Here is a 26,029-nt window from a genome sequence, read left to right as displayed (position 1 = left end):
GCCGCCGCCGCTTCGTCCTTGCTCGTCAGGAGTTGCAACCACATATAGCGACTGTAATCATCCACGAGCAGGAGAAAGTACCGCCGACCACCATTTGTGGCTGGCGTGATTGGCTCGTAGAATCGCCGTGGACGAGCTCGAGAGCGTCCGCCGCGCGATACTTGGCCTCCTTTGGGAACGGCAGCCTCCCCTGCTTCCCGGCTAGGCAGCTGTCACACAGCTCCTCTCCGTGCTTGATGTGGGGCAGCCCTCGGACCATCTTCTCCAGCCGACCGAGTGCGTCGAAGCTGAGATGGCCGAACCGGACATGCCACAACTACGGCTTCTTGGTGTGCCGTGCTGCCAGGCACACCGGCTGCTCTACCTTCAAGTCGAGCAGGTACAATCGATTACGTGAGCATTTTACCTTCGCAAGAAGACGCCGCTCCTGATCCAGAATCTTCAGGATCCCGCTCTCGATTAGTACCTCGCATCCGCGCTCGTCCAGCTGCCCGATGCTGATGATGCTTGAACGCAGCTGCGGGATATAGTACACATCCGTCAGCGTGCGGTGCTCACCATTCTTGCACCTGAAGATGATGGTGCCGCGCCCTCGGATCGCCACCCTTGAGCCGTCACCGAACTTCACCGTGCCGGTCACGTTGCCGTCGAGCTCGGAGAAGGCTTCCTTGGAGCCCTTCATGTGGTTGCTGGCGCCGGAGTCTAGGTACCACTGCTGCTCCTGTCCGCCGCCCACACGTCCGAGGTGGACTTGGGCACGTGGTTCTTCGAGGTGGACAACCTTCAGAGCCTTGCCGTGCCCTTCCACCGCCGTCACCTCTCCCTTCTCCTTGGCCTTAACGTCATGCAGTGCACAGAACGTCGCCATCAGGACAGTGGCCTCATCATCCTCATCAGCCTGCGCTAAATGAGCCTCAACCTTCTTCTCCTGCTTGCGATTTGTGCACTTTTTTGCCCAATGGCCCGTCTTTCCACAACGCCGGCAGGCGTTGGGGTCGACCTTCTTCTTCTTCTCCGAAGAGGCCTTGCCGCGGCGCTTGCCATCGCCACCGTGGCTGGAGGAAGCTTCCCCGGACTTCTTCCTCCGGGCAGCCCACTCCTCCTCTGCCAGCAGCAGCTTGCCGCTGTCCGTCGTTGCTGTGGCCTGCTCCATGCGCTCGTCCACCGCCCGCAGACGGCCTGTCACATCCTCAATGGTGAGGGTGGACAAGTCTAGCATTGTCTCTATGGAAAGAGTGATCTGGATATACTTCATCGGCACAGAGTGGAGGTACTTGGAGACCGCCTCTTCTTCGTCGATGGTGACGCCGTGGCTTCTCAGCTTGCTGATGAGCGACTGCAGGCGGAGGGAGAAGTCCTCCACCGATTCACCATCCTTGAACTTGAGGGCGGCGTACTCCTGCTTCAGCAGCTGGGCCGTCGCCTTCTTTGCATGGTCGGAACTGACGCGTATCGCTGCAATGGCCTCCCACGCATTCTTAGCAGAGTTCTTCGCCCCCAACGGCTCCCTGTACTCCGCTGGTACAACAGCGAGGATAGCCTCTAACGCTGACATGTCGTCTTCTTCGTTGTCGGTGCCCTTGTCAATAGCATTCCAGAGCCGTTGGGCTCTGAGCTTGACCTTCATGGTCACCGTCCACTCGCCATAGTTGGTGCGAGTCAGTGTCAGTCAATTGGTGCCGCTGACCTCCCGTACTGTGCGCACGACGACCTCCTGTCGTGGCTGGGCAGCCACAGCAGCGCCGCTGCTATTGCCCATCTCCAAACCGTCCGTCATCGCTAGCGGTTAGTCCAGCGACGGCGCTTGTGCGGCTTTGATACCACTTGTTGGCCCCTGGATCTTCGGAACGGGTGAGCCGACCGCTCCCCGGCGTTGCCGACCACACACTATGGCTAGAGGTAGAAGAAGGGAGGAAGAAGCACAAGCACCAGCGTTGACCGGAGCTCTGCAGAGGTGATGACAAAACTGAACTCGCTCTCTTTTCTGAGTTGCAGTGGGAAGTTATATATAGAACTCTACCCATCTAATCCTAGTGCAAGGGTGCCATGCTGCTACAGTGACTAGATGTGACAGTAGGGCTGACTTTGGCGCATGCTCCTGTTGTGGCTACAGTGCGGCAGGAGAGCCTTTCGGCGTCTGCCTCTGCAGCGGCTACATGGAGGGCAGCAAATTACTTTTACATAATCTGATATGGAAGATCGATTTAGACTGTCTGGAGTCATTTGGATTGCCATGTCAAATTCAGTGAGCTAAAGGAGTCAGGAAATGAGAACTATCAGATACATGTTATGCTTATTGTTTTCTTTGACAAAAAAATGATATATCTTTCATTTTGTTGCATGACACTAAATGAAATCTGAGAACCATTTCTAACTTCTACACTCTTGGCTCTTCTATCATTAGAATGTTGTGTTTGATCTTAACCATGTCTTATATAGTGAAAGCGGGAAGTTTTGCGCAATGAAGGAGGTGCAAGTTATTTTGGATGATTCAAAGTCAAAAGAACGCCTCAGACAATTGAAGCAGGTCATTTTATGCCCCAATTTCATTGATAAGTCTTCTATAGATCAAAGGCAATTGTATTGATGTAAATACCTGTAGCATGTGCCTTTCTGAGATGTAGATCCTGAATCATGTTGATTCTTTTTATTAACTTGTACAATTCTTGTACCACAGGAAGTAGATATGCTTAGACAACTCTCACACCAAAACATTGTGCAATACTATGGAAGTGAACTGGTGAGTTCCATGATGCAACTGATAACTATACCATTTGAGTTCCCTGCGACCACAAAATTTTTGTTATGCAATATTGCTTATGTAGTGTGTCAAGCCACTACTGTTGCCTATTCCCTTCTCATTTGCCTTTTTTTCTTTGAACTTCTTTCTAACTGTTGCCCATTAAGTCATTTCATGCCAAGAAAAAAAATTGTTGCCTTTGGTATCAAACGAATGTACATAAACTTTCTACATGAAGTGCTGATTATGCTTAGACTTTCCTAATACTATATGATTTTGGGCAGACTGATGAGGCACTGTCCATCTATCTTGAGTATGTTTCTGGAGGTTCAATCCATAAATTGCTTAGAGACTATGGTCCTTTTAAGGAACCTGTGATTCGTAACTATACTCAGCAGATTCTTTCTGGACTTGCCTACTTGCATGGTAGGAAAACTGTGCACAGGTACTGTGAATGATTTCACACTATTTCTGTTTCTAAAGTTAAAGTTGAACAAAGCATTAGTATAACACTTCATAATGCTTTATTTGGCAGAGACATAAAAGGAGCAAACGTACTTGTTGGCCCAAATGGCGAAGTCAAACTTGCTGATTTTGGCATGGCTAAACATGTAATGCAGTTTCTTTCCATTTTCCGGACTTTTTTTTTGTGTGTGCCTGTGTTTAGGAGCATTATTGGAACCTCACCCCCACACTTGCATTTAGCTAGGCTATAGTTTGTCTCCATGGCTAGCCAACCAGGTGTCGTAGTTTGTACACCTAGATCCTCCTAGATTGAATCTCATTTTATAGACACTTTTCCCTGTGAAGGATGTTGATGGTCATATTCTGTTTTCTGCACTCCATAGCATCATAATATAACTGAAGCAAGCATGACCCCGATTGCTACCAGATGATCTTTTTGCAATATAAAAAGGCAACTAGCCAAAAGGAGATCATTTTGAGTTTTTTCCCCCTATCTCACATTATTTGCTTATATGAAGCAGATAACATCTTTAGCTGAAATACACTCATTGAGAGGAAGCCCATACTGGATGGCTCCTGAGGTATGCTGTTTTCTATCAATGACATTTGAAGAGTTTGCCATGTATGGTTTCTATCTTCAAGAAAAGTTGTGTGAAGTACTTCAAATTCTTCAGGTTATAATGAATAAAAATGGGTACAGTTTTGAAGTTGATATCTGGAGCCTTGGCTGCACAATTATTGAAATGGGAACTGGGAGACATCCTTGGCATCAGTATGAAGATGTATGTCTTCACATTTTGTTACATTTTACTGAAATATTTCCATCCAACTTGGATCAGTCACTTTGCTTCTTATAGTCAAAGTAACTAGCATGTACTTCATGAATTTTTGGTGCTAATGTCCATTTTGCCTCAACATGTGGCTTTCAGGTACCTGCAATGTTTAAGATAGTTAACACTAACGATATGCCAGAAATCCCAGAGATATTTTCTAAAGAAGGGAAAGATTTCCTTAGTTTGTGCTTAAAACGTGATCCAGCGCAGCGCCCATCTCCAACTCAATTGCTGCGTCATCCTTTTGTTCAAGACAATCAGGTAATAAGTGGGGGCCAAATGCAATACCACTTTGAGAAACAGACTATTTTCTCCTGCAGAGGCATGTCATAAAAAAGTGACTTACCTACCTGCTTATCCATTTTTAATAAAGATTGTAATAGTTTCTTAGAAGCTTTTCCGGTCATGTTAATGACTTAATGTTTGTTTGCAATGATCTTGATAGCCTTAAATTTGTTTGCAGTCCAACAAAGAACCTTCATTGAAGAGAAGCATTGCTCCTCTGCGGGACATTGGAGGGATAAGAGCGCGAGGTTTTATGGGATCTTCCTCAGCATGCGTTTCACCCCACAAAACTTCCAGGCACAGTAACCTGCATTTACTGACCATTCTGGTTTCCGGTTCATCCAATAACACCCAGTATTCTGACTGATAACTCTGCCATCATCCTGCAGCAGGCATATTGATGTGAGAGCAAACATGTCTCTCCCAGTGTCTCCATGCTCAAGCCCGTTACGCCAGTTGAAGCAATCGAACTGGAGCTACCTTGCTTCCCCATCACATCTGGCATTCTCCTCGGGATCTGCAGCCCACAACAACCCAGTCAGTTACATGCAGAACCAGATGAGAGGAAGCGACCCAGTTCCAGATCCTTGGCGCGACATCAGCCAGAGACCACAAAGCCCATATGGCTCCCCAAAGAGATTCTGATTATGATCTGTATTCTGTAGAGCTGTAGGAGACTATCAGTTATCGATATTTTTCACGGCAAAGTTAGGTGATCCAGGAGATGTTTGCGTTGATAAATCCTTGGTAACTGGGAATCCTGATTGCTCATGATCTGATTTATTGTGTAGATGAAAAAGGTGTAGCTGATGATTGTCAACTATGTGCAGGTGTTGTAAATGGTCACTGTACACCGTGTATATATTAAATATGACGATACCGATGATTCTTTATGTAAAATAACTAAATAAGTATGCCTTTTTTTATTCATATATATAAATAAAGTAAGAGAAATATGCACATCTGAAGTTTCTTCACCTGCATGTTTATGTTGTGACTAGCTGTGAGCCAGGTGACAGGACACATGGATGGACCATGTGAGCCAGTCAATTTTCAGTAGCTGGACTGGCTTTTCTTTTGAGAGGGTAACTAGATGTATATGGCTATTCAGACTTTCAGATGGCAGCGTTTAACTCAACCTAGATCGCTAAGAAGCAAAGTACTCTAAACGCCTAGACACTGGAGTTGCAGGTTTGGTGTGATATATTGCGTATTGACCCTGTCAGTTTTTTTTTTCGAGCGTGCCATTAACACGTATTTCATTAACAGGGAATAGAAAACCTTACAACACTCAGGAACGGTAATTACCAATTACTAAAACGAGGACCCGGTGAAGCAGAAAAGCCAAGACAACCAAGAACAAAGCCTGTATTACAACCAACTTACCCCAGAGGTAGCACCGTGCCCAGAACCCCTTTCGAAGAGAAAAACATAAACTAACATAGAAGCACCGTTAGCGACCTAAGGTCCCTAAAACCCGCCAAGACCCAGACGTTTGCCTCTTTCCACGGTTTTCTGCACAAGCTGCGCCGTCGAAGAGCTTTGCCCACCAGTGTCAGTTGATTTCATATTGGGCCATATTTAACTACTACTCCTTCCATGATATTTTATAAGGCGCATACACGTATCAAAGATTCAAATTTTAAAAACTTTGTCTAATAATTTAGCTAACAATTTTTTACTATTATAATACAAACTTGACACAATTAGATTTGTAATCAATATGCTATTCAATTTTCATAAGTTTATAACCCCAATAGTATAGTATAAAATAAATAAATGATCAAAGCATAATTCGGGAGACCGTGTCATATTAAGTCGCGTCTTATAAAAGATTATAAAGGTAGTAGTGTAAACATCTATTTGGATTAGCTAAGACTAGTTACTAGTTGAGATTGAAAATTAATCCAAATTAGTTCGGTATTGATAAGTTAATCGGTTAATAACTAGTTGGAGGCTTGGACAAAAAGTTAGCTCACCTATTAGTTTTCCTGTTTGAATTGGCTAGGGCTAATTTTGGCTATTTTTTATTTGCTAATAATTGTCCTTATATCAAACGGTCTAAATGAAGGAAGTATCTATCCAGAAAAAGATAGTATACAAGCTTTTTTTTTTCAAAAGGAGAGAAAATAGAAACAAGTACCCTAAAAACCACACAACTAGATGGGGGTGCGTCTACACTCTACACCACCCTCATAAGTTTAGTACAACAACTGATCAACTAACAAATCGACTGACAACTGTATTGAAACAATTCATTCATGGTTTTTAGCGAGAAAAACCGACGAAAACTCCAACCACAACCACTAGCACGTCTAATAATATAAACGAGTAAACAACTCGACAATAGCATGATTCCGAAGGTGTCAGTTCTTCTGGCTGGTCTGTTTGCCCATTCAACTAGCACCTATGCTATCAGGAGGAACATGTTGTGGAAAGTGATCACCCACAATTGGCCAAAATGGGAACTCGAGAACACGCTTGGTCAACGTGTAAATGGGTTTAATAAAAAAAGAAAAAGAAAAAGACACGCTTGGTCAAAGTGTAAATGGGTTTAATAAAAAAGAAAAAGAAAGTAAAACGGGAAGTCGAGAACACATTGCGGTGAGCGTGGATCGAACACGCGACCTTCAGATCTTCAGTCTGACGCTCTCGCAACTGAGCTATCCCCGCTATTTGTCTACGGTAAAACTCAATTTTATATATTTAGTAATCTTAAGGTCAAGTTAATTCCAAGCCTTTACACGGTTGCCTGACTAAGAATATTATATATCTATTGCTATCTTGTGAAACTCTCTCGTCTTCTTCTGTTCCTTAGTCCTTGGTCTCTCACTCTATCATTCTCGATTTGAGTTTAGAGCTGTAAAATCTTCGTTGTCGTCATACCACTCATCTTATGGACCGAATGTCTAATCCCTTTCGCGTTGGCACACATGCGGGTATGTGGATTGCCTTCCACCTTTCTTAAACTTATGATTTATATGCATCCATTTAAGCTGAGTCAATTTCCTATACTAGATTAATCTTTTATTACACTAACATTTGTTATAGACTTTAGAATTTATTTAATTTAAGGCTGGGCTAAACCTGATTAAATCCAACAAAACCAACTAGCTTATTGTTATTGGCACGAGTACCACACAACAAATTGCACGTGTCACATGTTTGCTACTAATAATGATAAAAGGCTGTAGACAGTTCTAGCTATGCTGAAATGATAATCCTCCTACCCAAGCTTTTCTTTTCCAAAAGGAGAAATGAGTGAGAGTTGGATATTAAGAGCAGCTTCAGGAATTTCCTAAACGAACTTTCTATTTGGATTTTTGGCAAAAAGTACAAAAACATCATTCCAACAGTTTGGTAAAACAACTTCTTAAAAATAAGAGCTTGGTAAATCTCCCCTCCAACTCATAAATTTCTGCAGTCAATATAGGAACTCTATATTCGCTCCCTGTTTGATGTTCTTCTCGGGATACCAGAGTAAATTGGACGCATAAGTAAATTAAGAAAATAAAGTGTTTCGGGCGAGAAAGCAATAATAGACAAAGGAACTATTATAAAAAAAGTTTGGTTGGTTAGAAATAGTTCAGGGTTCCCAATCATTTAGGAAGCTAATATAGAAAACTATTAGAGAGAAAAATAAATTAAGGTTGCTATTTATTTTATTAATTGGCTAAATGTTATTAATTTTAGCAAGTCAATTATAGGAAACATCTGGAGTTGTTCTTACACCGTCTAAATGGAGTCGTCTTATCGTACATAGCAAAAACCCTTTGTTTATCTACCAAATCGATATGCTACGATTCCCCTAAAAAAAATGATATGCTACGACCCCCCCCCCCCTCCCCCCCGCCCCCCCCCCCCCCCCCCCCCCCCCCCCCGACCACCACCACACACACACACACAACTTACCAATCATCAATAATGTAAGACTAGCTACAACGTGGTGTGCAACCGATGCCTGAATGAAGAGAGAGATCCAGGCATCGAAGCATACCACCGCAGGAGGCGATGCTGGAATCTTTGAGTCATGTACATGCATCGACGCTCAATGAATAAAATTACTATTTTTTTCTCAAGTGAAGGTAAGAGATATCAAAGAATCTTGTACTGAGTTGGTCCCACAAGAATTTAGCATTGGTGCTGACATTGTGTGCTCTATGGTTTTCTAGGCATCGAAAGAGGCCGGTGGCATGAGCATGATGATTTTCAGCATCGGCTACGCTGTGGCCAGTCTAACCTGGATGTGTTGACAAACCTAACTACTTAGCTACTGCGTCTCTTAGCATGCGTTTTCATCAATGGAGAGAGAGAGAAGGTATAGCGAAGGCGCGGCTTTGCTCATCAAGTGCTCCCTCCAGTTTAGGACATAAGCAAGCGTGGAAAAAGGACTGATTAATCGGTGTTCGTCGCCCACTAATAATTCGATAATGAACAGTCTGATTGGAATCTAGTGTTGGACACGTACTGATGAAATGAACGTAGTATAGGTGGCAGAACCAGAACCATGCAATGCAGGTGCCAGTGCATTGCATCGCATCGCATCGAGTGGGATCCTTGCAGGCATAGGCATGTTGCACGCGCGGTCCATGCGAGGCTGTAGGATACGGGAACGGGATCCAAGACACGCTGACGCGCATGATCATGGGACCGACCGAATGAACTCGCCTACTCACCTCACCTGGCCGTCAGCCCAAAAGGCATCGCACACCACATGCTTCCCTTTATGACTTGGCCCCTGAAAGGCTGACTTGCCTCGTGTCGTATCGTGCTGGGCCACGGGCATACGCTGACACTAACAGACACATCTGGTCTCCTGCAGAGGCAGGAGTTGGGTGCACACGGCTGTGATCGACGGTGAACTGTGAACAAAGTGCAAGGCAGCTCCACGGCTCCACGCGTACATTCTGAGAAGGTCCGTGCTCGTTCACCGTACGTGCCCCTGATCGTGTCGTGGCTGATGGACAACGTAAGACAACCCTGGCCCACGTACGTTGTGCTAACTTTTGGATTAACAGCCCCGCGAGCTCAGGACAGGGTTTGGGAGGCGTAATCAAATACTCCCTCCGGGTTCTTAAAATAAATCGTTTTGGACGGTTAAACATTGGAAATATAAATCATAGATAATCTTTTAGTTGTTGACTTTGGAAAGTGAAAACCATATAAATATATTTATCTTGAAAAATACTTTCATAAAAATATACATATATAACTTTTCAATAATTTTTTTATAAAAATAAGTAGTCAAAGTTATGCTTCGCAGACTGTCACTGTTCAAAGACTTCTTTTAGAAACCTGGAGGAAGGATGACCGGGATTAGTGCACGCTCCATCACTTAGCGCTTGCTCATCGGAGGCCGCGGGTACCAAATATTGGTCATCTAAACTTCATTTGTAATCATCCAAATGAGAACTTGTTTGGATGCCCATGTATCTACCTCAATTAATCCCATTGATTGAGATGGATACATCCCAACACATATGATTGAGGTGGATACATGGGCATCACTACACCGCAACACCGCAATGCCGTCAGACATCTGACGCTAAAAATTTTGTTTCTCGATGGACGATCTGACGCTAAAGATATCTCATAGATGATCTGTCGCTGAATCCTGATTTAGTGATCCACTATCTGACGCTATAGATAATCATGTATACCGGCAATTCGTCTGTCCCTAAAAGAATATACAGCGTCAATCTATCTGACGCTAAAAAGAAGTGGCCCCCACCCAGCTCACCCGCCGAGCTTACATTGAGCTCGCGCGCCTGCTTGCTTTCAGTTCACACGCAAAATATTAACGTGGACCCACAAATACAGTGACAATTGACAAACCCTAATGCTTCTCACCTCCACTCCAATCTCAAATCCCGCCGCCGCTGCCTTACTCCCGCCTGCCGCGCCGTCCCAAATCGCGTCGGTCGCCCTCTCCCTCTCAGCGCGCGGCCGCAGTCAAATCCAGCGCCCCGCCCCGCCCAAAGCTCTGCGCCTGCCGCCCTGCTCGCTCCAAATCCCGCCCGCCCCCAATTCCTACCGCTCCGTGCCGTGACTCAGCACGCCGGCCTGCTCTGTGATCGCCCAACGCTACTGCGCCGCCCACCCTACAGCGCTGCCAGGAACCCCGCCGGCCCCGCCTAACTGTCCTCGTGGGAGTGCCGCCTGGAGCCCTGCTGACCCCCTGGTGCCGCCTGCCCCGCACCTGGAGCACGCGATGGTGGAGCACGCAAGCAGGAGCAGTTCTGCCATCTCCGCGACTTCGCTGGTGGAGCACACGACTAGGAGTGGTTCTGCCTTCTCCGTGACTCCGATTCGTGCTTCTGTTGCAGATCCATTGGTATGTCCAAATGCTCTCCCCTGCCTCTTTCTTTCATGTGCTGAAAGCTAAAAATAAGCTTCATCGCCGGCTGGTGATATTTCCTTGTATTTTTTATCACCAACTCCTCGGTTCAGTAGTAGATGGTTAGTCAAATTAACATGCGTAACTCGATTGTAGTAGGATTCGCTGGAATTCAGTAGTAGACGATTAGTATCACCAACTCCTCGGTTCAGTAGATCCATTGGTATGTCCTAATAGGCGACGATCCGTATTAACGTGGACCCAAGCCTCCCCGCTTCGGCCCAAGTCTCCCGGCGACGGACCTCGCTTCGCTCCGGCAGAAATTAGCCTTTATCTTGTATATAACTGAATTTGGATCACAATTCAACAAAAAATAAGCCACATTGCAATTAAATATTGGCGTTGGTGATATTTCCTTTTTTTTATCTGCATCATCGCCGGCAGCAATCGCTGATCGAGGGGTGCCACCGCTACACTCACGAGAGACCTACATAGAGCAGGCAAAGGGCTAGCAAACAAGCACGGGAGAGGATTGGGGGAACTTCAGCGTGTTGCAAATATGCAGGGTGCAGGGGAGAAATTTAGAGGTGTGGTAATTTTGGGAGAAACAAAGGGGAGCTGTTGGAGGCGGAATTTATACCTCAGTTTCTAAAATTTTGTTTTGGGTTATGGTTAGGCATCTCTTGGAGTTGCTCTTAGGTTGGGGATATTCAGCTCTTAGGTTGGAGTTGCTCTAGTATGTATCTGTCTAGAAAAAACTAGAGCTATGACGGGCCAGCATTTACACTACCCGTCGAATCCTCATACCTTATGCCCTATGCCTTGTCCAACTAGCATGAAGAAGATGAATTATAAGGGTAAATTGTGCTCTTGTTTTGTTGTTGTAATCTTACCATCAACCAGAGTCAAAGGTTAATGTATTGAATCCCATGTTTCCTTCTTACTGAAACCATTCGAAAAATAATTGTGGGTCTATGTACTTGTTCTTACTGTAATCCCAAAACTATTTTGGAAATTTTTTGGGGCTTCTATATTTGTTTCTTACTGAACAACCATCCTGAGAATTTTGTGACCTAAATTAACTATGAGTTCTGAATGTATGTATGTATGTGTGGTAAAAGTTTTGAGGCTGTAGCACACGTGCAGCTTTGTGCATCAAATTTTTTTGCTAGCTACTGAAGAAATTAATTTCCATGCTTTCTGAACATGCTTCGTTTCACTTATAGTTGAGTACATCCAGCATGTCTAAGTTCAAGAGATCATCCTACAATTACCAAGGTCTTGATATATTTAGTAATATTAAGAGATTGTTGTTTTCCAGTGTTACAAGCAGGCATAATTGATTTATTCTTTCCTATTCATTTTAGCTCCCTAGGTGAAAGTACTATGGAGCTGGCTCACTAAACCCTACGAGTTGTAGATCTGCTGCATCGACGTCGTCCTCTTCGCATTGTTTGCAGCCAACAGATTCAAGTACTGTAGGTACACACTCAGTCCCCACAAAGACTCATGGAAAAATCATGGATCAATAGTGATGCTAGGCACACAAAGGCATACTTACAAGGGGTCAACCGTTTCCTAGCTTTTGCATTTAGAAATTCAGCAGTAGGGGACAAGATACTATGCCCTTGCAGAAAGTGTGTTAACTCATTTTGGAGAGACTCAAGTGATATACGAGAGCACTTGATATGTTATGGGTTTCTAAAAGGGTACACAACTTGGAACTTACATGGGGAAGCTAGTTCCTCTTTTATGAATACCGACAATGGTGATGGTGCTAATCTTGTGGAAGAGTCTAGTGAAGAGGATGACATATCTGCATTGCTTAGAGACCTAGCTTGTGGTTTAGATGATAGAGGGGATTTCGAAGACAACAATTCTATTGAGGTTCCTAAAGAACTAGTTGACCTCCAAAAGTTGGTAGAAGCCAATAGTCAAGAATTATTTCCTAATTGCAAGAAGTACAGTAAATTGCGTTTCTTGATTAGGCTACTTCACATCAAGCTCCTTGGAGGATGGACTGACAAAAGTTTTGACCTTATACTAGATCTATTTAATGATGTCTTACCTAAGGGTTCAACACTACCCAAAAACTACTATGAAACTAAGAAATTGATTAAGTCCATAGGACTTGGGTACATTAGTATTCATGCATGTGACAATAATTGCATTCTATATTGGAAGGAATATGAAAAATCTGAATCATGTCCAAAGTGTGAGGTTTCACGTTGGAAATCAGCTAGGAAGAGTCTAGATGGGAAACATGTGTACAAGGTTCCTAAGAAGGTTCTTCGGTACTTTCCGATAAAGAAAAGGCTCCAAAGATTGTTTCTATGTTCTAAAACAGCAAGTCTAACAAGATGGCATGATGAGGAGAGAACAAGAGATGATGTTCTTAGGCATCCTATAGATTCTCCTCTATGGAAAGACTTTGATCTTAAACATCCTGAGTTTGCTAAGGATAGCAGAAATATACATCTTGCATTTGCCACCGATGGTTTTAATCCTTATAGAACCCAAAGTATTAGCTATAGCATTTGGCCTGGTATATGTATTCCCTACAATTTCCACCATCAATGTGCATGAAGTAATCAAATTTCATACTCTCTTTGCTAATTCCTGGAAAACATGCTCCTGGTAGTGATATGGATGTTTTTCTCTAGCCACTTGTGGATGATTTGTTAGATATGTTTGTTAAGGGGGTTAGAACTTATGATGCATCGAAGGGTGAGTACTTCCAATTACGAGCAGCAGTGTTGTGGACTATTACAGATTTCCTAGGTCTAGGCTATGCATCTAGTTGTGTCACTGCTGGTGAAGCGGCATGTCCTGATTGCCACTCATATACTTGTTCACATAGACTTGGTAATGGCAGCAAGACTTGCTATATGGGTCATCGTAGGTTTATGGATGAAAATCACCCATTTAGGTTTGATGTAGACAAGTTTGGTTCAACTGAATTTAGGTAGGCACCTACTCCACTCTCTGGGGAGGAAGTGTTGGAGTGTACTAAAGATATTGTTACAGTTTTTGGCAAGGATCCATATGGAAAGAAGCCACCAAGGAAGAAACGCAAGGAAGGGGAGCCATTAGTCATTTTTAAAAGGAGGTCTATTTGGTTTAAACTTCCCTATTGGAAGGAACTGATGCTGCGACATAATTTTGATGTCATGCACATAGGGAAAAATGTGTATGAGAACTTTGTTAATACATTCTTGGGTACCGATGGGAAATCTAAGGATAATCTGAATTCTTGCTTAGACCTTCAAACTTTAGGTATTAGAAGTGATCTCCACCCTGTTGATGTTGAAGACCAATTTTATTTACCACCTGCACCATATACAATGAGTCCTGATGAGAAAAAATTATTTTGTGAAGTACTGAAAGGGGTAAAGTTTCCTGCTGGTTATGCATCTGATATACGTCACAATGTTCATGTCAATGAGAGAAAGGTGTTTGGCCTTAAGAGTCATGAATGCCACATCGTTCTACAACACTTACTAGCGCTTGCTGTGAGGAAAGTATTGCCAGAAGTAGTTAGTGCTATAGTGATTCGTGTTAGTCATTTCTTCAAGAAAATTTGTGCTTCTGTTTTCCGCAAAAGTGATATGGATAGTCTAGAGGCTGAAATAGCTGAAACATTAAGCCTTCTAGAGACTATATTCCTGCCCTCCTTTTTTGACATTATGGTACATCTGATGGTCCATCTTCCTGCACAAGCAAGACTGGCTGGTCCAGTACATTTCCGTAGCATGTGGCCTGTTGAGAGGTAATTTCTATGAGCGTATTGCAGCATACGTATAAAAAAATACATACTATTTTACAACATAATGAGCCTATTATATTTGTATAGGTTTTTGATGAGATTGAAAGGTGATGTTCGTACAAAAAGCCATCCGGAGGGATCAATTATGGAGGGTTCTATGTTTTATGAGAGCCTTACACTATGTGGACACTATTTACACAACCAAGCACTTAGAAATGTTGAAGAACTGCAAGCTGAAAATTCCACAATGCCTTTCTTTGCTAGCATTGGTCGGGGTTTAGCTAGGAAGTGCACAGTGAGTTTAGACCACAAGACTTGGCTGCAAGCACATAGATATGTTTTGTTCAACTATACAAATATAGGGCCTTACTTGGAGTAAGTAATCTGTTTCACTTCACACCATATGTTTAGATTCTCTTGCAATGGTAAGATGATAAAATTGACCTTTGCAGAAAGTATGCTCGCTATCTATCTTCAATTGGTGTTCGAAACCAACAAGCTATCAACCGAATGCAGCACGAACAATTCCATGAGTGGTTTAGGTCACATGTAAGTAGAAAGAGAACTTAACACATGTTATCTAAGTTGAACTTCTCATTTACCTTAATAATATTTCTTACTAATCATAGGTGGAAGAAATATGTGAGGAAGTACCAGATGAGATACAAATCTTAGCCAAGGCACCAATTATGAGTGCACAAAAATATAGTAGCTACACAATAAATGGATTTGATTTTCACACTGAGTCCTATGATGTGGGTAGGTCTATCCAAAATAGTGGCGTCGCTCTAGTTGCAGAGTCCACATGCTTTCAGAGGGGTGATAATGATAATGTCATAATAGGAAACAAGACTTATTATGGCATTATAAAGGAGATTGTTGAATTGAACTATAACCACAAAGGAAATGTTGTTCTTTTCAAGTGTGATTGGGTTGACACTCATGAGAATTTGCTCCCCCGTAGGCATGCTACAGCCCGATCAGCTATGAACATTACAACAGCAACAAATGTTCGCCCTTGCTTTGCAAATGATACACATGTAATCTTCCTATGCCCTTGCAAAGTATTTGTTTGTGATTTTAAAATGTTCCCTGCATTACAATTCTCATGAACGCATCATTTATTTTAGGTTGAAATGGAAGAGACCTTGCCCCCCTCTAGGCCTGCTGTTGGTCGATCAGCTATGAACATGACTACTGCACCAACAAGTGATATCCACCCTTACTTTGCAAATGATACACATGTAATTTTGCCTTTCTGCTGCAATGTTTGTCTTTGTGATTTCAAAAATGTTCCATGCTTTATAGGTCTCATGAGTACATCATTTATTTCAGGTTGAAATGGAAGAGAGCTTGCTGCCCCCTAGGCCTGTTGTAGCCCGTTCAGTTATTAACATGACTACTACACCAACAAATGATATCCTCCCTCACTTTACAAATGATACACATGTAATCTTGCAATGCTGCAGCAATGTTTCTCTGTGATTTTAAATAGTTCTCATGAGTGTATCTTTACTGCAGGCTGAAACTAATGAGAGCTTGCTCCCCCATAGACATGATGCAGCCCATTCACCTATAAACAAGACAACTACAGCAACAAATGATGGCCCTCGCTTTCATGATAACCTTGTAATCTTCTTGTCTTCGTACATTCTTTTGTGGTTTCATATACGTTCCTTGCTTTAAAATTCTTATGGGCGCATCATTTATTTCAGGTTGGAAAGGATGTGATATTATTTGCTATATTGAGATCTGAGTTAGCTGTGGCTAGGGGAACAGTCATTTCAACTAATCCAACCACCATGGTAGGAGGCCAGCCTCTTGGGAATGAATATTGTGAAGTAGTTGTCAATGTTGTGATGAGAAGGGATGCTATGCTGCCTCGGACTTATGGCGAGATGCAGACTATGGCTAGTGCTCTCAAGATGAGCATTGCATGGCCATACAATAAAGTAATAAATTAGACTTGACATAATTTTCATTTTGTTTTGATCTGTGATGCATGACCAATGTCCTAATTAAACATATCTGTGATAGATAAAGGAATGCAAGAAGAAGGAATGCAAGAAGGCATCTAGTACACCTCTCAAGGGCACTGCAGGTATGTCCCTAAATTAGAGGCTGACAAAGTGAATAGAGGCTACAAGTGAACAGAAAATAACAGCTCAATTACATATGCAAGTACAAGCTAGTAGTACTGCTGGGTGGTGAGCAGGTTTTAGTTAGTGCATGAGATCGTCTTACATTGATGGACAAAGTACTAGAGTAATAACCAACTGGTTGCCGTGGCAAATAGAATAAGGAATTTAAATGTCACCAGTAGCTAGCAATAATTATAATGGGTCACTTGGCGCCGTCATTTAAAATTATTATATGAACTTGACAATTAGTTCAAATTTTATTTTTTAGTTCAAATCTGCAATGTCAATTTGATTAACTAAATGGTTCGGACACTTTACAGCTGTACATTTTTCATGTGAGGGTGAGTTGCAGCTTCTGGGGTTTCAGAGTACAGTAAAGCCTCTTTACCTATGCCTACCCAACTACCCACATATAACCCACCAGAATCCTATCCGTCCCAGGTCTGCAGCGAATTAGGCAGAGTAAAGCTAGAATTAAAGGTGCCCCTCAGTTAGTCTTCAAAGGATTACTACCTATTTAGAGCACAATGGTAGAGAGAGATTTTGTTCCAACAAAAGCATGGGTAGGCAGCATTAGTTGGTGCCATGTGAATGCTTAGATGCAATATTTTGCTGATAATCAAGTGCTTATTGACTTCTATAGGTGATTGGAACGGTGTTCCAATATTGAGTATTCCTTTTCATCAAGTTGCAATCCTGTAAATTTGGAATCAATCCTAAGCCTTGTTGTGGGAACTAAAGAACTAGTCTATATGAATTATGAAATAGCATCGAGGTGTGTTGCTTTCTTATGAAGATGTTACCTTTTTGCCCAATCAGAACATTATCAATGCTTATAAGCAAGTAGTGAGAGGATTTCTGGAAGATGGTATTTAGAATGATTTCGCTTAGGGATCCTTGGCTTCACTTTCTGGCTATACAGGGCGTCACACTGTATGTGTTGTGAATTTCTTGTTTTGCCTCATGAACACTAGGAAACAAATGATTGGTGATAAGTGACAATCAGGAATCACTTATAGAAATGTTTAGTGCTCCTGGGGTTCCTTAGGAATATTTGTATTGTCCTGGGTGATAGGTGTATGGAGTATGTATGGTAGCATGTGTTTTTTTGTTTCTCTCTGTTTTAATAGTACTGGTGAAGCACCTAGTGGCACATTTTGAGGAATCCATCTTTAGTTCCAACCACAAACAACCTTAACAAAGGAAGCACAACAATAGTTGAAAAGACAGATAGGTTTTTGTGTTTCACCCCTCTGTCAGCCGAATACAAGTTCTGAAGTGCAAGATACTGATGTCCAATCTGCTTAAAAATAAATGGAAATCACTTTCATGAGAGCCAATTAGATTTCCATCTCATATAGTTTATAAAAATTGCTAAATGGGAGTTACACTACTGCTGGAACATGGAAGCAGTAAATTCTTTCAAGATTGAACAATGTTGCCTGTTACAAAAAGGAAAGTCTTACTTCACTTGCTGGTCTCGATAGGGAAGTTAGTGCAATTTTGTTCCTTGAAATTGATACCACGTCCTGACCCCACACAAAGAAGTTGGAAATGGCGTCTGAATGACTTCTGGAAATGTTTGACTGTGTTGCTAGAATCCTATCACATTTTCCCACAAAAAAAATGAACATGTAAGCTGATGTTTGTTCCGGGCTTGGTTACTCTCTGGTGCACCTCGTCGACTACCCAATCACCACCTTTGTCTCCCTTTGGAGTAAGGTAGATGGGCCCTTCTATGCCAAACCTGATTAGAGAAATACTATGAAACCATTTGCCTTGATTTTTACTATCCAAGCTTCTTTGTCAGTTAGCCTGCACGGTAAAGAGTTAGGCAGTCAGAAAACAATGTACACAATCCTTAAGGCTTGAACAGATTTGATGTTGTTACTTTTTGCCACCATCCTTGAAATATATGTGGGTGTAAAGTTCCACTGATGCTCTGCTTGCCATCTGGGCATTTTGATGTCTGTAATTCAGGTCTGGTACAATAACAGTATTAGTAAAAAATAGTGACACTTATAAAATAAATGCTCAAGTACTAGATTTCATTTCTCAGTTCTTACTGCCATAGACCATGCTCAATGCAGCCTAATTACATGTTTGTTATATTTTTCAGGAAGTGTTGGGCAGTCTTTGGCTTGAGTTTCTAGAAAATGGTTCTGCAGATAACCTGGTGGAGGCTCAGTGTTGGCAAGCCATTGCTTTTGGTTTTTGAGTTCCTAGAAATGATTGTATAAAGGCAGAAACAAATGTAGCTTTAGTGTTGCTTTTGGCTCTAGTGTTGCTTTTGGCAGGCCGTAATTGATGGGGGAAGTTTCTATCAGGATATGAAGGCAGAAACAAATGTAGCTTTGAACCTGAGAGCTGTAGGTGTAGATGGATCACTATTTGGAGCATCAGGTGTCTGACATCGAACTCTCATGTTATTTGATGCTTATGTTTAGTACAGTCACTTGTTTTTTTTTCACAACTAAAGCCCTTTTGAGTGTAGAATTCAAAATAAAAATATAACCTTGGGATATTCTTCAGTCTACATGTCTAATGGAGATTTTAAGGGCTGCACTGTTTTTTTTCTCGAACAACGCAAGGGCTGCACTGTTATGTTTGTAACATACTTTTCCATCTTTGTTTTCATGCTTGGCAGGTTCTAATCAGGCGGGGAACAATTTGACCTTGAAAGGGTGGCCTCTTACAGTTAGTTCTTCACCTTTTCTAGGCTTCCAGTCACTTGCATTCTAAGTTATAATTGGAAGCAAGTTTGTCTGTTACACATTCTTGTGCTCTTATGACACGTGTCCTTTTGATCATAACTGTTTAGGGTTTAGAACATCTTCGATCTGGATGATGTACTGTGCAAGATTGTATGTTATATATGTATTGATCTCCATGTGATGTATGTGTTTTTATATCTTTTTGTGATGGACCTTAAGCTTGAATCTGGGTATGATATGTGCTACATATTTTCTCATTGTATTTATTTTTTTTATATATTTATATTGTCCTGTAGGATAATCTGTCGCTATAAATTCAAGGACTGTTGGATGTTCTGTCGGTATATGTCTTGTAACAGAGCATCTGTCGCCAAAAAGTAGCAATGGACTGTCTGTCGCTAAAAAAATTCAGGCCAACGGACCGTCTGACGCTAAAAGTACTGTCTGACGCTAAAGATTTTTAGCGATAGGACTTACAGCGTCTGCAGAAGTCTGACGCTATAACTTTTTAGCGTCAGATTGTCTGTCGCTGTAGCCACTTTTAGCGTTAGACCGTCCATCGCTAATCTTGGTGTTGTGGTGTAGTGCATCCAAACAAGACCTGAATGAATGAATTAACTTACATGGGCATCCAAAATGAACTAGTATAGCTCAACTAGTCGTTAGTCACTTTTCAATAGTCCCATGTATCCAGCAGCACATGACTTAATTGTTGTAGCTTCTTTTAGCTTACTTCAGCAGCCGACAACATGGACTACTAGCACAACAAGAGTCGTCAAATTATTTTATTTTGAAAGAATTCATGTCCCTTATATATCCTTAGGGAAAAAGAAACTTGGAATACAGAATCACTGAACACATGCACGCTGATTCGTGTAGTAGTATACTGATTTTTAATTATGCAATAGTTCTAGTAACTTTTATGCGATGTAGCATCTTTTGCTAGTTAATTCTTAAGGTAAAAAGGAAAATTACTGCTTGTGTTCCATGGCAGTTGCAAATGTTTAGAACTGTTTGGAAACAGTGTTCAGTTGAGAAGTAGGAACAAGTTCATGCCTTGTGAATCTCAAGTTCAGTCATCAGTTAGCCCTTTAGTCATTTTTGTTGTGTCATCTTCTTCCTCTAATTTTCTGCATCTTTTTAAATTTCTTGTCCATAATGATAGTTCAGCCAGCACTAGATATGTTAGTGCATTACAATTCAAGGGTGAGTTATCAATACAATCGTGCAAAAGGTAAGGGAAAGTGTGAAGTATATTGAAGGGTCCACATCTCAGGAACAGAAGTTCGAAGAAGTCATTCAACAACTATTTATCTCATGTCCAAAACGCCCAAATGTTGATATATGAATAAGATGCAGACCTTACTGAGACAATTGAGTATATGCAAAAAAAAAAATGTTCATGAGGTACTAGAAATTGACGTGGCTGCAAATCTCATTCCCTGTCATCTTTGATCCACAATTTAAACTTCATTCGTTGACTTCCGTTATAAACAAGCCTTTGGGAGTCAGGCCAAGTCAAGAATTGAAACCGTGAAGAAACCTTTCTGGAACTGTTTAAGGATTACTACCCACTCTACCCACTCAAGTCAGACTGGTATCTCTCTTACTCCTCTTATTGAATCTCATCATCATTGTCCTAATATGAAAGCTAATTAATATGAACCATTGGCAGCCAGGTGGCTAGTGCTTGTAATTTAACTGTAGCTATTCCATTTTTGTTTTGCAGTACCACAACACGGAGTGATGATTTTAATATTTTGGGTTCGTGTAAGAGCAATGCCCTGGAGTATCCAACTCTCTCGTATGTATGGCTCGAGATGTTTTAATAGTTCCTGCTTCATCAGTTCCATCTGAATCAACATTCAGCCATTCAAAGCCGCTTGACTCCTAAAACAGTGGAAGTGTTAATATGCCTACAAGACTGGTTTCGCTCTTCTGGTATATTCTGGTCCCTAATCTATTTTCTTAGCTTCTAATATAGAGGGGAACAATGGGTATAGTACAGTTTAACATCTTAGTTTTTTATTGGTTCAACTCAATTCTGTATGAAATCTATTGACCATTATCTTGTTGATAAAATCAATCAACATGAGTGAAGAAGAAAGAGGAGGAAAATGTGAGATTGGGTGCTAATCATTTTATCATTGTCTTACTAATCAAATTTGGTTCAATAGCATTCTGTATGGTCTGTCATGCAACTTGCATTTAGTACTTGCCATCACTTTGCAATAGGAGAGAGCATGTTTGTATGTTTTTTTAGACTTCTAGCACTTGATTTTTTATTTCCTTTCTAATTTATAAGAATAGAGAATTTTATGAAAAAAATACTCTCCAACAGTCTCTTTAATTGATTCTTTAAATATAGACATCTTCTATTCCAGATTTCTTGCTAGCGAAAGATAGAGAGCAAAGACAACTCTCTAGAGTGCACACAAGATATAAAAAAACCCTTAGAAGATACAAAGATATAGAAAGCGCCACATGATGATTTATATAGAGTAAAATTTAAAAATAATCTTGGAGATGCTCTCAAGATATTTGTGACTGATAAGATATTTAACTTTGTGCTAACAAATTTACAAAAATGTGTTTTGGGAGGCTCATTCTTTACAATACTCGGATGTATTAAGCATTGAGAGACTTAACTTTTGATTGCGTCAACAAATTAACACCATTGTTGGCGTCTTCTTCAACTCTAGCAAGGGTAAGCTAGGGGGGTTTAGGTTTGGAGCGCGGTCCATTGTTCAAGAGTGCTTGTGGTCCTAGAGAGAAGTGAATTGACAAAGTGTTAGGTGCGAAGCAAGATGTGATGGCCTTCAGCCATGGGATGTTGAGGGGGCTGTTACGGCAATGCTTGGGTGGACAATGATGACTATTGGAGATGAATTAGGAAGGTGTTAACAAGGACAACGACACCAACGAGTATGAAAGCAAAGAAGTTAATATTGCAAAAGTAGCACGGTGAACTAAACTTGACGATACCTCAACACCGGGACGATCAGGTTCGGGAGAGCGAACAATGTGCTATCGTTGGCATCGGGAGCAAGAACAATAATGAATCATGACTAAAGGCAGAAGAATGTGTTAGGGCCATAGGATGACAACCTAGTTTCTGTATGGGCACATCCAATTTTTGTCACACTATCTTTACTAGGAAAAGTTACATATAGAAGTTATTGTAACTTCTATCTCAAGTAGTAGTTGTCTCAATTTGAACTAGTTGTAACGAAGGTAAATAAAAAATTCATGTGTTGAGAAAAATCTTGAGACAGATCCGAAACATCCAATTTCATTCGTTGGGCCTTTGAAAACTCAAGTGAGGTCTAGTTTTTTAAAGAAGAAATGTGCTTCCTCATTAGCAACCAAATTTGTTAGGCAAAATAGGCTACAGAATACTGAAAGTGACCTTCGTTTGCTGGTGTCATCCATGGGCTCCCGTGCTAGCAGATGCAGCGCACGACCATGACCTGCTCTGGGGCGGCGCAGATATCGCGAATGCAGGTGTGGCAATGCTCGTAGATAGAGTCACCAGGGAGCGCAAGCTAGATGGTCGTCGCTCTAGGAGTCGATGGTGGGGCTGAAAGGTCCTTGTTTGGTTTTGGTAATTGACCATGTGGAGGAGAAGCTTGAGCAAGACTTGGCACCGATGGACTAAAGCAACGGTGAAGAGCAAGTGAGGTCAAGATCGATGAACCAATAAGGTCATGTGATGATATAAAGTGGATATTATCATTTGTTGATCAAGGTTGGTGCATGTGTTGCATCAACATTAGAGGAGATGGAATCGAATGCGCAAAGCAAAGGTATAACCTAGGGCATTTCATTTCACTAGTGAAAACCCTAGTTTGGTTTTGGGTAATTGATGCAACCTATGCACTAACCTTTGTCATGAGATATGATATGAGCTAGGTTGGTGCAATCCAAGTGTGAAGCGCAAGAATGTGTCACGCACAAAATTTAAAGCGCCTATAACAACTAAACGATTGCTCTTGAGCCTAAACCATCTTCACCATGCTCAAGAGAGCATATCAGGCTACTAACCCGAGCTAAAACATGACACCACCTCCTAACTTGATTTCACAAAATAAATCACCAAACATTGCATTGTCTTGCTATTTATAAACTTGAAAATATTCTAAGCCTTTGAGCTAAACTTGATTCCAAGTTGCATTTCTAGACTATTAGAAATGTTAGCTAGCAATGCTATTTTTGCACAGCAAGGATTTCATTGTCATCTATAAAGTTCATATTCCAAACTTTATTTAAGTGCCATATAGATGTTCTATAGTATTTTTGTTCAATAAAAATTAATTTAAAACCCTACTTGATAATTACATGAGTTATGGAATACTCGTTTAGCATTTTTATTGATCATTTTAGGTTACAATACTTCATCTATTCATTCCATCACATGCATTATCATGTAAACATGATGCTCATGACATGGTTTAGTAATTTGTTTAGGGTGTGACACCTGAAAGGATCAAGATGCCCAAGAGGGGGGTGAATTGGGCTAATTCTAAATTTTTTTGCAATAATTAAATCCAACGGTTAGCCCAATTAACCCCTTGTGCCTAGAAAGTGTTTCAAATGTTCTATTACACAAAAAGTCTTACAACCTAAGTTCCAATCCAACTCTAGCATGGCAATTCTATGAATGTAAAGACAAGTATTGAATTGCTCAAAGTAAAGAGAGAAGGAGAAACGCGGCAATGTTGAAATGAGCAAAAGTACCCCCACATACGAATAGAGGAAGTATTTATAACATGGGCTGAAAAACGAACCATTATGTGCCTCTATGGGGTGACCGAACGCTCCGGTCATGTTGACCGGACGCGCCGGTCAGTTCACCCCGAATTCCAGTGATCAAATAGTGACCGAACGCTAGACAGTGTCCGGTCAGCACTGACCAGACGTGTCCGGTCATGATTTTCCCTATCTGGAACCTTACTGGAGTCGATCGGACACTGGCCCTCAGTGTCCGGTCACTTCACCTCTCAGCGTCCGGTCACTTCTAGATGACTTCACCTTGATCAAATGAACTGACCGGACTCTGTGCCAGCATCCGGTCACACCGAAGCCAGCATCCAGTCAGTATTTGACCCTCCATTCACATCCAACTTTCGAACATACGTGAATGAAGTTTGCTCCAATGGATCTAAGGGCTTTTTAGGAGCTACCTAGTGCTAGGTTTAGCAAGTGTGCACCACACCTAATCCACTAGACTCACCTAGGTCAAGCTACCCGTTCATACCCTCCTTAATAGTACGGCCAAAGGAAAAACAAAGTCCTAAACTACTCTAAGTGTCTCTTCAACACCAAATAACACTTAGAACTAGTCCATCCTTAACCTTGTCGTCCATCCTTTGAAAACTGAAACGATTTCCATCATAGGGGCATGACCACCATGATAGCCCAATCAATCTCCATTACCATGACCTAACTTAATTGCCTCTACAAAATACACGTTAGTCATAGTAATCATGTATTGTCATTAATCACCGAAACCCAACTAGGGGCCTAGATGCTTTCAATCTCCCCTTTTTGGTGATTGATGACAATACTATCTCGAGTAAGTGAAAGAGTTGATGTTTTTAACATGCTTGGTTCATATATGCTTTTGACAATAAGAACAAAAGAGTTTGTCAAGCTTATATGACCCAAACCAACATGATGTACTCAAAATATATGAAAATAAGCATGAGTACAAGTAATAAAGCTCATTTGCATCGGAGTAAAATGCGAAAGCAAAGCAAATGAGCATAGCACAAGTGATATGACATATAAATAATTTAAAGTAGGAGAGCACACATGTCATATATCACGATCACATAGATAACACTATCACATAGATATAGTTTGATGCATAAAAGCAAACACACGAATGCATAATAGTGTATCACACATAAAACTCCAAATGTAATAGATAATCTAATAGATAAACTAAGCTCCCCCTAGATATGTCGCTCCCCCTAAGACTAACATACTCGACCCCTCTCCCCCTTTGGTGTCAAACACCAAAACCTAAGGGTCGGTCGGCAGGGCTGCAGCGGACGAGTCAGGCGCTGAGGTACGAGGAGCAAGCTGGAACTGAGTGCCATCATCATCTGAACCAGAGCTCTAAGCAGTCTGGCCCTCTATAGCTAGAAGCGATGCTGAAGCGGTCTAGGTCGGATCAACAACTGGAACTACTATGGACTATGCAGGTATGACTAGAGCAGCCAGCTCTAATGATGCCACTAAGGAAGGGAGTGTCTATATATTCTTGGTAATAGGTGCAACTATAGAAGGACCTGGGATATGCAAATATGGCGGAGTAGGCTGCCCTATCAACTCACTGAAAGTCACTCCAAGACTCCAAGAGACTGAGGTATCTGGCACTAGTAGCGAGGAAGTATGAGTCGGTGTGAAGCCCATCTGGAGAGGTGTGAACTATGGGGCTAACACGGGCGAAGCAAACCACTAGGACACCTGCTCTGTAGGTGAAGCAAACTGTGCTGGTGGCTATCCCTAACTCTAAAGTTCACTAGGCTATAAAATTGGAATCATAGAAGTGGTGGCAGGCTGACCAAGCTGAGGTGAAAGCTATGGTGGTGGAACCCCAATAGCTGTCGCTACATGCTGCATAAATCCAAGGAGCTACTGTTGATGCATGGCCTGTTGCTGCTGCTGTATGGCCTACTGCTGCCGCTGAAACTCATCCTGCCAAGTCTAAAACTATGCAAAAGTGGCGGTGGTCTCCTGA

General features: G+C 41.8%; 2 protein-coding genes, 1 long non-coding RNA gene and 1 other non-coding gene across 5 annotated transcripts; 2 read left to right on the top strand and 2 right to left on the bottom strand.

Moving 5' to 3' along the window:
• Positions 1 to 316: 316 nt before the first annotated feature.
• Positions 317 to 868, bottom strand: LOC136470148 (uncharacterized). Its single transcript, XM_066468095.1, has one exon. It carries the CDS (start codon positions 866 to 868, stop codon positions 317 to 319), a length of 552 nt encoding a protein of 183 aa, XP_066324192.1.
• Positions 869 to 2,410: 1,542 nt separating this feature from the next.
• Positions 2,411 to 5,225, top strand: LOC136473956 (mitogen-activated protein kinase kinase kinase 3-like). 2 transcript variants are annotated; one of them, XM_066471572.1, is made up of 9 exons: positions 2,411 to 2,527; positions 2,678 to 2,740; positions 3,025 to 3,185; positions 3,276 to 3,351; positions 3,727 to 3,786; positions 3,880 to 3,987; positions 4,135 to 4,299; positions 4,502 to 4,620; positions 4,716 to 5,225. In XM_066471572.1, the coding sequence occupies exons 1-9, from the start codon at positions 2,462 to 2,464 to the stop codon at positions 4,966 to 4,968; spliced, it is 1,071 nt and encodes a 356-aa protein (XP_066327669.1). In that variant the 5' UTR covers positions 2,411 to 2,461; the 3' UTR covers positions 4,969 to 5,225. The 2 variants fall into 2 exon arrangements, with proteins under 2 accessions (XP_066327669.1, XP_066327668.1); XM_066471571.1 differs by having other exon boundaries at positions 4,713 to 5,225.
• Positions 5,226 to 6,923: 1,698 nt separating this feature from the next.
• Positions 6,924 to 6,996, bottom strand: TRNAF-GAA (transfer RNA phenylalanine (anticodon GAA)). The gene has a single exon. It is a non-coding gene; the product is annotated as a tRNA-Phe (tRNA).
• A 9,151-nt stretch (positions 6,997 to 16,147) lies between these two features.
• On the top strand, positions 16,148 to 18,746 carry LOC136473955 (uncharacterized). Its single transcript, XR_010762817.1, has 3 exons — positions 16,148 to 16,378; positions 16,464 to 16,527; positions 18,687 to 18,746. It is a non-coding gene; the product is annotated as an uncharacterized lncRNA (long non-coding RNA).
• Positions 18,747 to 26,029: the final 7,283 nt, after the last annotated feature.

Source organism: Miscanthus floridulus, chromosome 8 (genome assembly GCF_019320115.1).
Source record: "Miscanthus floridulus cultivar M001 chromosome 8, ASM1932011v1, whole genome shotgun sequence".
NCBI classification, from domain to species: domain Eukaryota; kingdom Viridiplantae; phylum Streptophyta; class Magnoliopsida; order Poales; family Poaceae; genus Miscanthus; species Miscanthus floridulus.
This window is presented reverse-complemented; position numbering and strand designations above follow the sequence as displayed.

Bases quoted from the DNA above. Each gene is read 5' to 3' on its own strand.
- LOC136470148 (XM_066468095.1), bottom strand. From the start codon at position 868: ATGGCGACGTTCTGTGCACTGCATGACGTTAAGGCCAAGGAGAAGGGA.
- LOC136473956 (XM_066471571.1), top strand. From the start codon at position 2,462: ATGAAGGAGGTGCAAGTTATTTTGGATGATTCAAAGTCAAAAGAACGC. The intron at 3,352-3,726 runs GTAATGCAGTTT...TATATGAAGCAG, and splicing joins ATTTTGGCATGGCTAAACAT to ATAACATCTTTAGCTGAAAT. The intron at 4,621-4,712 runs GCACAGTAACCT...ATCATCCTGCAG, and splicing joins TCACCCCACAAAACTTCCAG to CAGGCATATTGATGTGAGAG.